Here is a 15,558-nt window from a genome sequence, read left to right on the forward strand (position 1 = left end):
TTATGTTTTAGTTAGGAAATTAGTGAATATAGTCTTGGAGGGCTACAACTAACAAATATATTTATTATTAAATAATCGGTTTTCTTTTTTGATTGTTTAGTCTAGAAAATGTCAGAAAATAGTGTAAACTATTTTCACATCATAACTTTCCAGAGTTGTTGTTTAGTTTGACCAACAGTCCAAAACACCCAAAATATTCAATGCAATAATATATAAGATAAAAACAAAACCTCACCTTTTTGAAGGTGGAACTAGTCATTAGCTGTTGTTATTATTGCTTTATAAATGACGTACAGAAAACGGATGGGTTTTTAATACTGACGGAAGAGCTTTATTTTTTCTTTAACGCCTCTCATCATGGATGTTAAACTTCTATATTGATAAAGTGTCACCACCACAATAAAAGAGAGATGCTAGTTTAACTGCCTTTTATTCTGGAACGCCAACGTCCCATTTCCTGTTTGTTTTTTTGCGTGATGAGGTCACTTCCACTTGTACGTACAATCCGGAAGCCGGTGCCTTGTGATATTTAAGGAAATCAATTCTGGGCGAAGTTCACTTGCAAAAGTGGGATAAAAAACAAAATATTAATCAGGTTTCGGGGGTGAGCATGGAGGTAAGAGTAGTTGGTATTAGAAACGTTTGACTTAATAAAAGAATCACCTTTGTGATCATATATAATGATCAATTATAACACACGATCTTTGGTTGTCACAAACACAACAATGATGGCCTTGTTGCGAGCGCGTCAACCGGACGGTTTCATTTATTATCCCTTTATTAAATCGGTCTATGTAACTTTACCTCATGTATTTAATCATTCAAATACGGGGTGAGTAAAAGTTATTGATCCTTGTGTTACTTTATTAATCATGTAAAGTGTTTAAAGCTACCCGACACTGAAACAGTTCATATACACACGTTGTAGGCTACGTCTTTTAAACGGTTATTGTAATCTATAGACATAATAGAGATTGGACAACGATACGGAAGCTCCGAAGTTTGTTGCACTCCTGCGAAGTGCATTGTTTCGATGATATGCTTTCAATACATGTGTCGGAGTTTGTATCAAATTAGGAATACCACGTGACTGATGACGTCCGAAACGTCAGACGTCACTGGTGTTCGGAAAGCACTTCATTCACTTTTGACTATTTGAACAGTTTTGCTGCTAAACTATGTGACTTTGCTAAACAGAATAACTGAGAAATAAGTCAATGTAGGCATACTCTAAATACATAAGCTAATTTAATGAATATCATTTTCCAATCACATCACATTTGGATTCATATGAAATGTTACATAAATAGGCTATAACCATGAAGTTAAAACACGTAAGCCCACAGTGACAGAGCCTAAACTACACCAAGAACCAAGTACCAAGGTACATTAAGGTTTTGTGTCAGTATAAATGTGTAGACTTTTTGGCTAATGAATCAATTCATTTATTAATTAATTTACTGTAACACATTGCACAATACCATTTCCATTTACTTCTGATCAGAAGTAGTACAGATATAATAACACACAGGCTTGTTGAACCTTTATTGCTTATACAGTATGAGACTAAAACTATTAAAATCAGAGAGGTTAGTGCTTCTGGCCGTCTTAATGGCTGCTATACGTCTTGCAAGCCACCAGATGTCACTGCGTTTGAAGCCCCAAAGCCTCGAATCTTTTTTGGCCCAAATAGAAAGAAAGCCCCAAAGTTTTATAAGGCTTTATTCACCTATGACTATATGGCTCTCTGTTTCACTAATTTACTTAGTTTCAGCATTGCACTAAACCGAACCGTTGGAGAGAACAGCAGGTAATATAAGCTGCCAGCTTTTGGCCTTTAAAAGATAAAATAAAAATGTTTTAAGTTAAATTTGTTATTTTTAAAGCTACAATAATCATTTTTATCGAAATTAACTATGTCAGTCTGTGAGCAGTCTAGTAGAACAAAGTGACAGGCGGCTTCCTGTCGTGGCTTTCAAAATAAAATCAAGAATCATAAAATGTATAAATTAGCGGTTATGCGGTAAATGAGCCTGACCAAAACAGGATTTTAGATACAGATACCAATATGGACATTCAAACAATATGTTAGCCAAAATTAATTTTTAAAAACTTAAATCCACAATCAAGTTTTTGTAATACAAATCTCTTTAATGTGGGTATCAAAAGAGTTGTGAAACAGTTGTACAACTGAAAAATAAACCTCTTAAAAATGCAACGCCGCAAGCAATAACCATGGATTGTATACAGTACACTTCACTGGAAATTTGAAAAGTTACAACTGTGAAGAAAAACACTCACAACTACATAACTAAATTAGAGTATAGTTGTGATAAGAAAAACAAGATAAAAACAAACTATTTTTGAAGACTGGATTGATTATGACCATGTCTGGATTACTAACTGGGCAAAGCAATCAACTGCCCCATGGCCCCAGACCCCCAAAACATCAGCTCAACTGTAGTTTAGTAATTTGATTGCAAATGTTTTAGGGAATTTGCCCCACTTAAGTACAGAATCATATAAGGTGTGTCCTTGATGTTTTGTTTTGTAGAAGATCCCTGTTTTTTTTTTTTAAATAGGTGTATATTCCTAAATAATATAGTAAGCATATTCCCAAATTTGTGTTTAATCAAATTAACTGACACACAGAAACCCTTGTGTCATTTAGTGTGATTCCAGAATAGGAGTTCCCGGCAAGATACTTCCATGGAGAAGGGACATAGGCGTTAAGGGTTAAATCTCCAACACTTCAAAAAGAACTACCTAATTGTGAGACATGCCAGCTTGTGGGCCTTCATTGGGGTTTTCCTTATTCTTCGTTATGGGCAAATAGTAGATAAATATGCTAGCTGTATGTTAAAAATACATTTTGCCCTCCCCCACATGACAAAAATGTGCTGTTTTTAGGAATAAAATATATTGTCATATATTGTCATGACCAAAAACAATTATTGCCCTCGCCTATGTGGGATGTGTGTGTGTGGAGGGGGGGTTCCCCAGGTTTATGAGGCCATGGTTATGACACATATTTTGTCACTGTAATTTTGCCTTGTGGGTAGTACTGTAATATTTTCAATAATTTAGTGTTATTTTAAATTTTTTTTCCTCTTAGCTAAATCGTAAAAAAAAGCTATGTTAGTTCTCTGTTTTTAATTTGAAACCGTATCGCTCAACCTCCGGCGTTGACCCCAGCCATTCCAGATCATGGTCCGTGGCTCTGGATCCATTGAGCAGCCTGGCCCGGGCCAACACGAAGCAAAACGGATTCGGTGGTCTGTCTCTACTGTCAGACACCTTGAAACGATTAGTGTCGTTTTTTCCCAGATTCCTCGAGCATAATTAGCATATAACGTTAGTCCGTTACATTTCTCCGCGTCTGCAAACTGCGGCTCATTGATTGAACGTTGTTTTTTGAGGACCGACAGACAGTCGGGCGCCAGGCTGGTCGTGAAGTGAGGAGCACTGCAGCCTTGCGTCAAAGCCAGCTAAAGCTAAACCGTGGTAGGACAAGTCAGCAAGAAAGACGGGTTAACAACCACGTTACCTCTGGGTAGCTAGCCAGACAGCAGACAGGCTATTTTTGGCACGGTTGCTGGCGTACACATGCTCCGTTTTCGTCGCGTGAGCTAGCCCAACATCTGTGCAAAAGCTGTCTGTGCTGTCGGTTTCGTAAGAAATAACGTTCCAGCTCATTTAGACCCGGCATTTGGGACGTAGTATTTCCACTTACTAGCTGTCTGAAACGACTTTAACCACACACGTTTTGAAATATAGGTAAAATATAGGGGGTTTCGGTTATTTGCGCAACATCTTGTTGAATTGCAGAGGGGCCTCATAGCACAACATATGAGGCCCAGTTGAAAAGATGGACCTGAATTTTTATTCGGATTTAACGGACGGTACTGGACAGCACGACGGTGATCCAGAGTTCTTGGATCCGCAGTCTTTCAATGGATTTGACAATAAGGTGACTCTATCTTATGAATGGGGCACACGTCTTTCACACACAAACAGTCACAATATGCTACTTATTTGTACATGCTTCGCATATTTGAAATGGCAAAAGGCTGCCATTAAACCAAATTCATCTCAGTGTGTAGATATATTAGGCTACCTGTTTTTTGTTGCTGGTCTTGATTATTCTTAGCCCTACTGCCACACCGTTGCTTGTTGGATGGGAGTGTCAGTGTGTTTTAATGTCCAAAAAAAAAGGCAGATGAAGTCTGGTTTTGGAGAATATGGGTGAAATTGTCTTCTTCCTTCTAAAGCAATAACATTTTTGCTAACCTGTGCACCTGAATCTTTCAGTTCCCTGGAGGCAGTGACAACTACCTGACAATTGCTGGATCTGGCCATCCCTTCCTCTCCTCATCAGAGGTAGGCCTTAACATCTTGAATGATTTGGCATTTTGTTTCCCTTGGACAGGTTTTTGTTTATTGCTATGGAGCCCCTTCCCTCCCCCCTCCTGTGGACTTATAATCACCCATCCCATCATTTATTACCATTTAACATTAGAGTCACAGAGCTAAAGCCGCTCTCATCTCATATCTGAATTGTACTTTTGAGTTTCTGACTTGTGAGTAGTGTGTGTTCATGTTCGTGATCCAACATATCCGGCATTAAAATAGCCCATCGTATGGATTTGCCTAAAAACTGAACAAACAATGGCTCTGGAAACATGGATTTTAATTTGCACACGACCAACTCTGTTTTGATGGCGTAAGGCATTTGCTTTTCTAAAAGATAACTACCTGGCGATCTTTGAAGAACCCAGAAGGTTGTTCAACACTCACTGCTCCTCTGAAGATGTTCCCAGAACCCTCAAAGACGATTCTAACCACCTTGATGAAAGACATTACATCTGCTGTACAATTGAAACATTTTTAACCAGTTTCCGAAGTTGCAACTCTATTCCCTAATCCATAGAAATATTTGGGTTTCCCACCGTCACTTTGCCTTTGTTTTTGTAATAAAACATCTAAAAGCAAAAATCCTATCAGATGGGGACCCTGGGACAAAATCGAATCAAATGTGGGTCCGTGGTCTAATTTGTGTCAGTTTGGGGGTCCTTGATGTCAAAAGTTTGAGAACCACTTGTTTAAAGAGTCTGGAAATACCTTCAGTAAACCGGTAAGCGTCGTCAAACTGTCTGCTAGGTTTTTTAAAGATTACCAGGTATTTCAGGAAAAATGGATGCTTAGCTCCGTGACTTGAATGTAATAGTAATACATTAGGTGCACAACCTGGGGCTCATGCACCACAGTTTTAAATCAGCGTTGACCTCACTACAACCATCCTCGAGCTCTATCATTTCTAACTTAATACTTAGCAGGTGCAAATTATATTTTCTAGCATTTCAACCATGTTGATATTTTGTTTTTGTCATGTGTGAGTCGTACAAAATAAGGCCTTTGTTCTGTATGTATGCACCATTTAATGAGTACATATAAAAACAAACAAATATGACCCATGGCATTTGTAATCAACGTGCACTTACTGACATACTCGCATTTTTTAGTGTGCCACTAAACCCATTGACCTCTTCAACCTCGCTGGATCTGCTGGTGGAGTATGAATTATTTATAAATACTTTATATTTCACTACCCCTTCTGCTTAAATTCAGACACCTTTTTTTATTTATTTTTTTCTGTCATTTAAGAGACAAGCTTCTAGTTTACAGCGAGTAAATCATCAAACACAATGCCAGAAATAATATAAAAATAACTGCAAATCTGACCCATCCTATGATGGGGGGACAAAAGTATACAATGTACATTTAGGTTCAGGCTAATAATAACTTTGATTTATACATCTCTTAAGTGCTGTTCTGTCATCAGAATGGACAGAAACATTAGAAAAAGAGAAACAAACTTTGCCTCAGCAGCGGAGTGCATCCAAAAACCGTTTTAGAGGACTAGTAATTATAAAAACGTAGGAACGAAACACATCTACAACAAACAGGTTGGAGAGCATTTTGCAGGCATGGCATTATCAGTGTCATCCCCTACAATGTCACATCACCGAACCATACTCCTTACACCTAAATGTAACCTATTCATACCTAAAAGTGTTTGGAAGTTGTGGTTTTCTGCACAAATCTTTTCAGTAATATTGCAATCATCAGCATTCTCACTATCTGCTGCCTACTGTTCGCCTGTCAGCACATTGTGCAGCTGTGAATGATAGCATGCTTTGACACTTAAAGCTGTTTTTTTTTTTTTTTTTCTTTTTGGTGCATGACCAAGGGTCTGTGTCACAATGCAAGTTCAACTTATGGTGAAAGACTGCAACATTGCACTCAGGGATTTTTTTGGGTTCAGTACAAGAATATTATTCATCAAGAATGTTTTTTTATTTTTAGCAGCAGCAGAAAGGCAGAACCGAGTACACTTTGACATCTGTTTATTTATCGCACGTTATATAGTTATCGCGTTATTCAACACCGTTGTTGCATATTTTTCTCATTTCGTGCAGCCCTAGTTTTGATCGGATCCTCTGAGGTTAAGCTTCATCAGAGGCCCTGCAGCAAATGTTCCAGTGGTGATCTACCCCACTTACAAGTGAGGTCGCTTTATGATAGCAGAAAGCTGAGTTATACCCAAAGTTAGCCTGCTAACCCTCTATTCTTGCGTTGTGACACAAGCCTGAACACTGTTTTCCACACCTGACTCGATCACTCCTGATACACAGTATTTTAGAGCGATTTTAGTATTATAATCGATGAAAATTCATCTTAAAGTACGTCTTTGGAATGAACTTTTGTCCAAAATAATAAATCTGTGTTAAGTGAAGCGGTAACTACTGACTATTCTTTTCCCAACTTTCTTGTGTCTCTCTTACCTTTCTTTCCAAATGGTTGTTTACTCCTCTTCACCCCGATTTCTCACAAACTTGTCTTCTCTTCCTACCATTCTTCTTTCACTTCTCTCGTCTTCTCTTTCCACTTTGGCTCCCGTCCGCCATCTTCATTCCAGACGTTCCACACTCCCAGCCTCGGCGATGAGGAGTTCGAGATACCTCCCATCTCCTTGGATCCAGACTCGGCCCTCACCGTGTCGGATGTGGTGTCCCATTTCGGGGAGCTGTCGGACACTGGTCCCTCCGACAGCGTGGTGGTACCCGGGAACGCTGTGGTCGAAGGGGATGACCCCTCATTTGCCTCCACCTTCGTCAACGCCCCCTCACAGGGACTGGAGCACCTCAGTCTGGGGGTCATCAACCAGTCGGGAGGAAGTGCTTTGTTGGGGTCTTCGCTGGGAATGGTGAGGACATTTGGGTACAGGTCATTTGAAACCGTGTGAAGTTATCTCCGTATCAACCACCATATTTCTTTCCATCTCCAGGATCTCGGTCATCCCATCGGCTCTCAGTTCAGCAGCTCGTCTCCGGTGACCATCGATGTCCCGCTGGGGGACATGAGCCAGGGCCTGCTGGGATCCAACCAGCTGACCACTATCGACCAGTCCGAGCTCAGCGCTCAACTGGGGCTCGGCTTGGGAGGCGGGAACATGTTGCAACACCCCCAGTCGCCTGATAACCCTCTGTCGGCCACGGCGTCGCCCACCAGCTCGCTCCAGGATGACGACATGGATGACTTTAGAAGAGTGAGTCTTAAAGGATAGGACAATGGGATTGAGATTCGCTGTTAAGCAACACCAACATGGGAAATTTCCCAAGAATTTATTGAATATATGTATATGTTTTAACATGTTTTCAACTTGATGATATTTTATAGACACTTTTAGTTTGTTTTCTAAATCCTTAAAGGAACACTTCAGTTTACCTGAGAAATTCAAAACCACCACCTTTGGAGATACCTGGTTTTCACTGGTCAGTGATGCTGCCCTCAAAGATAAATTAAAAACTTCTATAAATACTTTACCGGTCAATATTTGGAAGGTGTTCCTGTTTATGTCAGCAGGATTTAAAAGTCCCATGGCATGAACATTTCACTTTGAGGTTTTTTTAACATTAATATGAGTTCCCCCAGCCTGCCTATGGTCCCCCAGTGGCTAGAAATGGCGATAGGTGTAAACCGAGCCCTGGGTATCCTGCTCTGCTTTTGAGAAAATGAAAGCTCAGATGGGCCGATCTGGAATCTTCTCCTTATGAGGTCATAAGGAGCAAGGTTACCTCCCCTTTCTCTGCTTTGCCCGCCCGGAGAATTTGGCCCACCCATGAGAGAGCAAAGTGGCAGTTGGTCAAGGCCACACTCCCACCCTCCACCTTGCCCCCCCTCCCTCCTCTTCAATAGCTCCAGACACAGAAATGGCACATCCTAAGGAAAGCTCATTGTGGGACTGGCTCTAGTGGCTGTAATTCTGCACCAATGCTGAATTTCAGGAAAGAGACTTCAGATACAGTATTAGGGGACCACTAAGGTCTATATAAAAGAGACTTTAGATACAGTATTAGGGGACCACTAAGGTCTATATGAAAGCATCCAAAGAGCACCCATGTCATGGGACCTTTTGAAAGAAAGAGAGAAAATTATTTGTGAATACTTTTTATTGGTATGGTAATTTTTCTCTTCCCCTCCAATCAGAGCGTCCTGGTGGAATCTCCGGTCTCTCTGGCTGTCTCTCCCGGAGTCATCTCCCTCGATCCCTCCCTGTCCGACTCCCCGCTCTCTGCCCCCACCTCCAGCATCTCTCCAGCTGCCGGGCGGAAAGGAGGAGCAGGAGGGAAGAAGGGGAAGAAAAAGAAAGACCCCAACGAACCTCAGAAACCTGTGTCGGCCTACGCTTTGTTCTTCAGGGACACACAGGCAGCCATTAAGGGACAAAACCCCAATGCTACGTTTGGAGAAGTGTCTAAGATAGTGGCCTCCATGTGGGACAGCCTGGGGGAGGAGCAGAAACAGGTGAGAGGAAAAAGCAGGAAACTCTTGCCAAGATTTTGAAATTTGTGCAGTTTGTGATTATAGTTCATTCATTGGTCCATCAGTCCATCCTTTTAGTTAGATATGTTTACTGTGACTCCAGTGGATTGAGTTAAGCTTGAAGGAAATGTCTTTAAAAGTATCTTTTCCCACTCTGCTGTATTAAAAGCTGACATGGGCTTAATAACGTGGTGAGATTGAAACACAATCCTAAATTCAATGCATGATTTTTTCTTTTTTTTTTCTTTCAGATTTACAAGAGGAAAAACGAAGCGTCAAAGAAGGATTACTTGAAGGCGCTGGCGGAGTACAGAGCCGGCCAGATTATTGAACATATGTCCACAGTATGTAGTTGCAAGGAACATGCACATAGTAATATTACAGTTTATCAGAGCGCCTTGCTGCTCGTTCCAGGGGCTGGGTCTAACCGCTGGTGTATGACACTGTGCACACTGCATGCTTTATTAGATGGTTTGTAGTATCCAAAGAGCCAAAGTATCACCACACCACCAAAGTCTTGTTTATCTACAACACGTCTTTATGTTTAAGATTGTGACAAGTTTCCAGAGTCAGCGGGAACCCTGCTGTGCTGTGCCAAAGTGCACTCCTAAAAGATTATGATTGGTTGGAAATAGCTTTGTTATTAGGATGTGATTTGGTTTTCAGGAGGTTGTCTGGCAATCTTAGCACTATTGCTCATCGACAGTATACCGAAGTTTCTGAATTTCCTATTGGGGTATTTATTTTCATGATCATCTATATTGTCCAGCCCTATAAAAAAGAAGAAAGGAAAAAAAACAGCCAGTAATTTAAGCAGGGGTGTGTCGAGACACTCGGCTCACGAGAACGAGATGAGATTTTAACACTATTTTAAAGAGAACTTTTACTCAGAGAACCAAGGTTACATACGTAACCTTGTAACCAAGCATTTTTAATTGCAGCAGTAAACAAGGAAGTACGCTGCTCTTGTATTTATTTATGACTATTTTAAGACAAGGGGAGAACATTTCTCTTTGTTTAATATCATTTAAAGTAAAGTTAGGCTTTGCTTTCTGCTTCCGACTCATTTAAAAAAAAAAAAAAAGACAGAGAAAGAGAGTGATCTGCGCGAGTCAGCCACCATACCCTCTAACGCTGGGGTTTACCGGCAGCTTTTTACAATTGCAACTCTGCAAAAGTGAACTCGGAGTCTACTTTGGCGACCAGGCAGGGGATCTTCTATGCTAATTTAGAGGTCCAAGCCAGACTCCTCTTCAAAGCCAGATGTACTATAAGACCAGCCAGGTTAGACTCCGCCTACTGGCTGTTGCTCATCACACCTCCTACTTGTAAGTCTTTATTGTATCCATCCATTCTCTCCTCAGGCCTCTATTGAAGTCATGGACACCTCCCCATCGCCCCCATCGCCCCCACCTCCAGCCCCGGCTCACGCTGCCATCGGCTCCAGCCTAGCCGCTCGCGCCACCAGGTCACAGCATTACAACCCCGAGGAGAACACCATCACTAACATCTGTACCTCCAACATCATCATGGACCTGCCTCAGGTCACCACGCGCTCCCGCACCGGCGCCATCAAACCCCAACCTGCGCCCGCTCCCAGCCCGCCGAACCCCCCGACCGTCACCAAGATCATCATCAAGCAGACGCAGCTGCCCTCCGGCGGCGTATCGGTCACTGCGACGCCCGCCTCCTCGCCGCGCCAGCCGCCGCCGCTGCAGCAGATGCAGAGCTCCGCTTTTCTGCCCCGGCTGCAGCAGATGGTGCACGCCCAGGCCCCTCCCCCTCTGCAGGCCAAACCGCGAGCTGCCGTAGCAGCTGCCACAGCTCCGCCTCCGCTGCAGATCAAGGTCATCCCATCGCCGCGGCCGTCGGATTCAAGCGTGCCGATCATCGTGACGTCAGCCGGTGAAACGGCCACGTCGGAGAGCTCCTCTGGTCTGACGGTGGAGATGGGCCAGTCGGCCGACGTGGTGACGGCAGGAGAGGAAGTGGCGGAGGCAGAGGAAGGGGTAAACTCGGAAAAAAAAAAATGACCTGTTGATACCTGTGTTTTAGCAACACAGGAAATGTAGCTTATCCAAATGTTGCATTTAATGTCTACAGCTTTGAAGTGGAGGGTCAGCTAAATAGCGAAAATGTCAGTTTGTCTTTTGTCTTGTCTCTCAGATGGAGGTGGAGGTGAGCGTCGCCCCTGTCCCGAGTGTGACTCCCGCCGCCAGCCGTAACATTTGCGTGCGCGCCGGCTGCACCAAGCCCGCTGTGGAGAGCAAAGACTGGGACAAGGAGTACTGTAGCAATGAGTGTGTCGCCACACACTGCAGGTGTGTACACCAGAAACATGCACACCAAGTCTGGGTCCGAGAGTTTTATAAATAAAAAATGAATTTAGTAATCGGCTAGTGTGTCACTTAGGGCTGGGTACCGAACGCGCACCGAGTAAACTACGTCGTCGGCTCTGTAATTTTGTTGAAGTCACACGGAGTCACAGCGATGCCGATAAAGTGATTTCAAGTGTAGTAGGGCTGGTCCGAATACCATTTTTTGAGCTTTGAAGCTTCGGTAGTAATGAGCATCGAAGCTTTGGAGAGAGGGGGCTGAACATATTATTATCTCTAATAAAGGCAGGAATCTCTATGTGTCTGTTTGTTTGCATTTTGATTATTTTGAGAACCTTTCATCCAAACGACTTCACAAGGGAGTGCAGTGTCGTATTTGGTGCAATATAGATGGACAGGCCAGACGCGTTCATAATTAATAAACTTTTAACCTCTCAAGGATCACCCTCCCGTCAACAGGACGCTTTGTGACTGGGGCGTCGCTGTAACCTCGATAAAACTTCCACTCATGAGCGTTTTTATAACTTTAAAGCATTAAATCTTCAAAATATACAGCCATGTACACAACTGTTACAAAGTAAAAGAAAATAAAACAACTCAGCCGTAATCTGCGCAGCCGAGAGTGCATGCATACCTGTTGTCGTTGTCCTGTCAGCAACAAAGTGGAATTTTGACCAAAACTTGATTTTCATAAATCCCCAAGAGTCCAAGGAAATGTAATATCCAAGCTTTAAATTCCAAAACGATGTCTTCGCCTCACAATGTTGAAGTTTCTGGCCGAATCACAACGGAAAAACGGGAAACAGTTTTCCATTTCCGCACTTTTTATCGCCATCGTGTACTGACAGTATCTTCTTCTTCTTCCTTGTAGTTTATTGGCGGTTGGCAAACCAACTTAAATGTGCATTACCGCCACCAACTGGACTGGAGTGTGAACGAGAGATAAATGCAGAAAATAAATAAACCAAAATAAAAAAAAAACGAATATTCAAATATCAAATTTTAAAATCGAATACCAACCCACCGAACGAATATTCGAATATTCGGGTCCAGCCCTAAAGTGTAGTTACAGTTTTTCACAACTTCACGCAGACAGCGTTTGCTGCGATATGATATTAATGGCGAGCCGAAAGCGGTCGCGGTGCTGTTGACGTTACACTTCCTTACAAGCGGGCACAATGCTGGTTTCTCTGCCCTGATGACTGACTGACAGGCTGAGCTTGCAAGGCAAGGCAGCTTTATTAATGTTACTCTGAGCGAGCAGTGTTACCAGAATTTTTACATTTTGATAACTGTTGTGATTCACAATTAAGTTGGAAAATAAAAGCTTTGTGTTTAATGTATTTTGGTGATGTTGAAATGGATTTTAAAACATATGGTATTGAAAAAAGTATCGTTAGGAACCGGTATCAAAACTGAGGTATCAAAATTGGCACTGGATCGAAAGATTCTGAACGATACCCAGCCTTAGTGTCACTACAGTAGTTGAACGTGTTGGGGAACTGTGTTTTGTGTTCAGCTGTGATGAACTGAGGAGCTTGAAAGGCCTCTAATAACTTAACCTAAAATTTAGCAGTTTTAAGGAGAAACGGGTGTTCATTACGCAGACATTCATCGTTGTGTTCAGAATTACAGCTAGGGTTGCAAGCAACAATTATTTAATTATCAATTCATGTGCATATATTTCTTTTTTAGATTAGAAAATAAATGAACAATGTTCATCACAACTTTCTAAAACTAAATGTAAAGTCTTCAAATTGCTGGTTTTGTCCAACCAGCAGTCCAAAACCCAAAGACATTCCGTATACCATCATGTGAGACAAAAACAGTTCTTACAATTGTGAAGTTGTAACAAATGTTACAATAAAATCTATAAATCCAAATTCACGAATTGTTTCAGCTTTAATAAAAACTTGAGCACTAAACTTGTATGGCATTACTATATAGTGTGAACACTTCCGACACAGCTGATAATACTAATATCCTGGACTTAGTAGACCTGAATAAGCCTGTATTCAGTTAGAGGAATATATGAATTAGATAGAAACTGGAATACTGTGGCAAGCAAACACAGTCATCATCTCTGGTTACGTAGTAGTTATTTAAAACAAAAGAAATGGTGGGCTAGATAAATACTACGTTCATTATATTCTGAATATGATCAAAACAAGGATAGGAGTTGAAACTGGGATACTTATGTTCTTTGTTAATGTACTCACAAGTAGGGGAATGTGCATTTAAGTGCATCTTGTTGTCAGAAATGGACTGAAGAAGGGTGTATATGACCCTTTTGTTGTTTTTTCTGCTCCACAGAGATGTGTTCATGGCCTGGTGTGCCATCCGAGGGCAGAACTCCACCACCGTCACATAGGGAAAGGACACATCTGACAGAGAAGTAGCGCTACACCGAGAGAAAAGGACAAAGACTAACACATGAAATGCAAACGAACGTATGAATGAACGAATGAATGACCAGGCTCAGGTATCGGCAGACTAATGGTTTGTTTTGTCATCTTGACGAGTACAAAGACGAGAGAGTCGCAGGTTTGAAGATTAAAAAAAAAAAATCACTACAATGTACTTTTCTATGATCGACACGTTCACTCTGCACAAGTGGCTCTCTAGCAGTGAAATAACTGAATTATTTGGAAATCCTGCAGTGGGAATGACTGCTCACAATGAGGACAAATGGATGAACACTCAAGAAAATGCAGAAGAAGAAACTTTCAAGGATCATCTATTGTGAATCTGAAATATAGACTTGATAAAAAAGAAAAAGAACATTTTATATTGAATTATGGTGTTTTTAATTGTTTTGAAAAGAAAAAAAGTGCAGGATGGAAATCAGGAATCTTGAGTTCATTTTTATTAATTTAAATGATTCCAAATCATTTTTGTACGCTCTTCCCTTTACTGTTACATTGAGGATGGATTGATTTGAATGAAATCTTAAGAAGTGATTTTTGTTTAATTGTTCTTTGGTAATGTGCGGGTGCTTTGGTGTGGAGGGGGTCAGTGGCTACTTTAGAGATTTAACGTACAAACAATCAACAACTGGGCAAAGCACAAACAATCTTAAAGGTAGTTTGGAGTTGTACAAGAGGCCAAAATGTTTTTAAGAAGCCATTTTAAGACAACTTGGTAATGAATCTGCCACCAGCCACATGCAGTTTGTCACCTTTATAAGCCACCTTCGGGGGAGAAATGCTCTACCATCATGCAAAGGTTTTTACTCAAACTTTCAAAACAGGTGCTAAAATTCAGGAAAAAAAACGAACTCTAGCGTTCTCTTTTCAACTCTCCTGCTATAATACCCCACAACGTAAGAACTTTTTAAATACGTGGTGCAAATTTAGTTTTCATGAAGAACATTTGTGGGAAAATTTGGTGAAAAGAATGTAATGAAATAAACACACCAGCCCTGACAGCACTACTGTAAGGGAAAAGGGAATACACTATATAAAGTTTTACATTTTGCGTAACTGTATTTAATTTAAGAAAATTGCTTTCAGGTCTGTTTCATGATCAAGGAAGGGAGTGTTTGTTTGTTTATTTCCAAAAGAAAAGTTCACAGTCAAATGAAATGATGCAGTGATCTGGCCTGGTTTATTGTAGATATTCTGGAAATGTTTTTAATGGTGAAATAAAAATATTTTATGTTTTATTATACATTTGGTGATGCACATTTTAACCTCAGCTGGAGTGGCATTTGTTTGATTAATTAGACTGGTGATACTTTTTTCATATATATATATATATATATATATATATATATATATATATATATATATAATTGTATTTTTTTATGATAAGCAAAATCAGAAGGCACTGAATATCAAAAAAAAAGTTTTTTTTCTTATTTATTTAGATAAACATTAATTGTACCATACAATAAAGATATACAGTAGTACACCCCATACAGGGTACAGAAGAAAAAGCAACAGTAGTTTATTTACCAATTATACATACATTTAGCAAGATTATAAATATATACTTGAGAATTTAAATGTATAAGATACCAAACAGTGCAGAAAATAATATAAAATGTTTATCAATAGACTAGACATTAAAGTTAAAAGGTTTTACACGTGTGAAAGCATCACTGCACTTTCTATCGCGAGATTGACGTCAGTAAAACTGTTTGATGACGATGGCGGGAAAACCCACCGTGGCGGGAAAAAGTAGCTTGCTCAACACAAGACAGGGGGCGCTGCTGTGCAGTGCAGCGCTGCAAATGACATCAAAATACGCCACATATCATCAAATAAAATTAAAAAGTAACAAAAGGACAGATTGCACCAAGCATTTAGATCTCTGTTTTTTTCTCTTTTTTGTT

The 15,558-nt window shown here is 40.7% G+C and overlaps 1 protein-coding gene across 4 annotated transcripts; it reads left to right on the plus strand.

Annotated features, from left to right (window-relative positions):
• The first annotated feature begins 509 nt into the window (after positions 1-509).
• On the plus strand, positions 510-14,891 carry tox4b (TOX high mobility group box family member 4 b). 4 transcript variants are annotated; one of them, XM_028564218.1, is made up of 10 exons: positions 510-616; positions 4,312-4,380; positions 5,523-5,573; positions 6,980-7,267; positions 7,349-7,609; positions 8,551-8,868; positions 9,138-9,230; positions 10,251-10,895; positions 11,053-11,207; positions 13,536-14,891. In XM_028564218.1, exons 1-10 carry the CDS (start codon positions 611-613, stop codon positions 13,591-13,593), a joined length of 1,944 nt encoding a protein of 647 aa, XP_028420019.1. In that variant the 5' UTR covers positions 510-610; the 3' UTR covers positions 13,594-14,891. The 4 variants fall into 4 exon arrangements, with proteins under 4 accessions (XP_028420019.1, XP_028420020.1, XP_028420017.1 ...); XM_028564216.1 differs by lacking the exon at positions 510-616 and adding an exon at positions 1,987-3,970; XM_028564219.1 differs by lacking the exon at positions 5,523-5,573.
• The last annotated feature ends 667 nt before the right edge of the window (positions 14,892-15,558 follow it).

This window comes from Perca flavescens, chromosome 19 (assembly GCF_004354835.1).
Source record: "Perca flavescens isolate YP-PL-M2 chromosome 19, PFLA_1.0, whole genome shotgun sequence".
NCBI lineage: Eukaryota > Metazoa > Chordata > Actinopteri > Perciformes > Percidae > Perca > Perca flavescens.

Bases quoted from the DNA above. Each gene is read 5' to 3' on its own strand.
- tox4b (XM_028564216.1), top strand. From the start codon at position 3,869: ATGGACCTGAATTTTTATTCGGATTTAACGGACGGTACTGGACAGCAC. The intron at 5,574-6,979 runs GTATGAATTATT...TCTTCATTCCAG, and splicing joins TCGCTGGATCTGCTGGTGGA to ACGTTCCACACTCCCAGCCT. The intron at 9,231-10,250 runs GTATGTAGTTGC...TTCTCTCCTCAG, and splicing joins TTATTGAACATATGTCCACA to GCCTCTATTGAAGTCATGGA.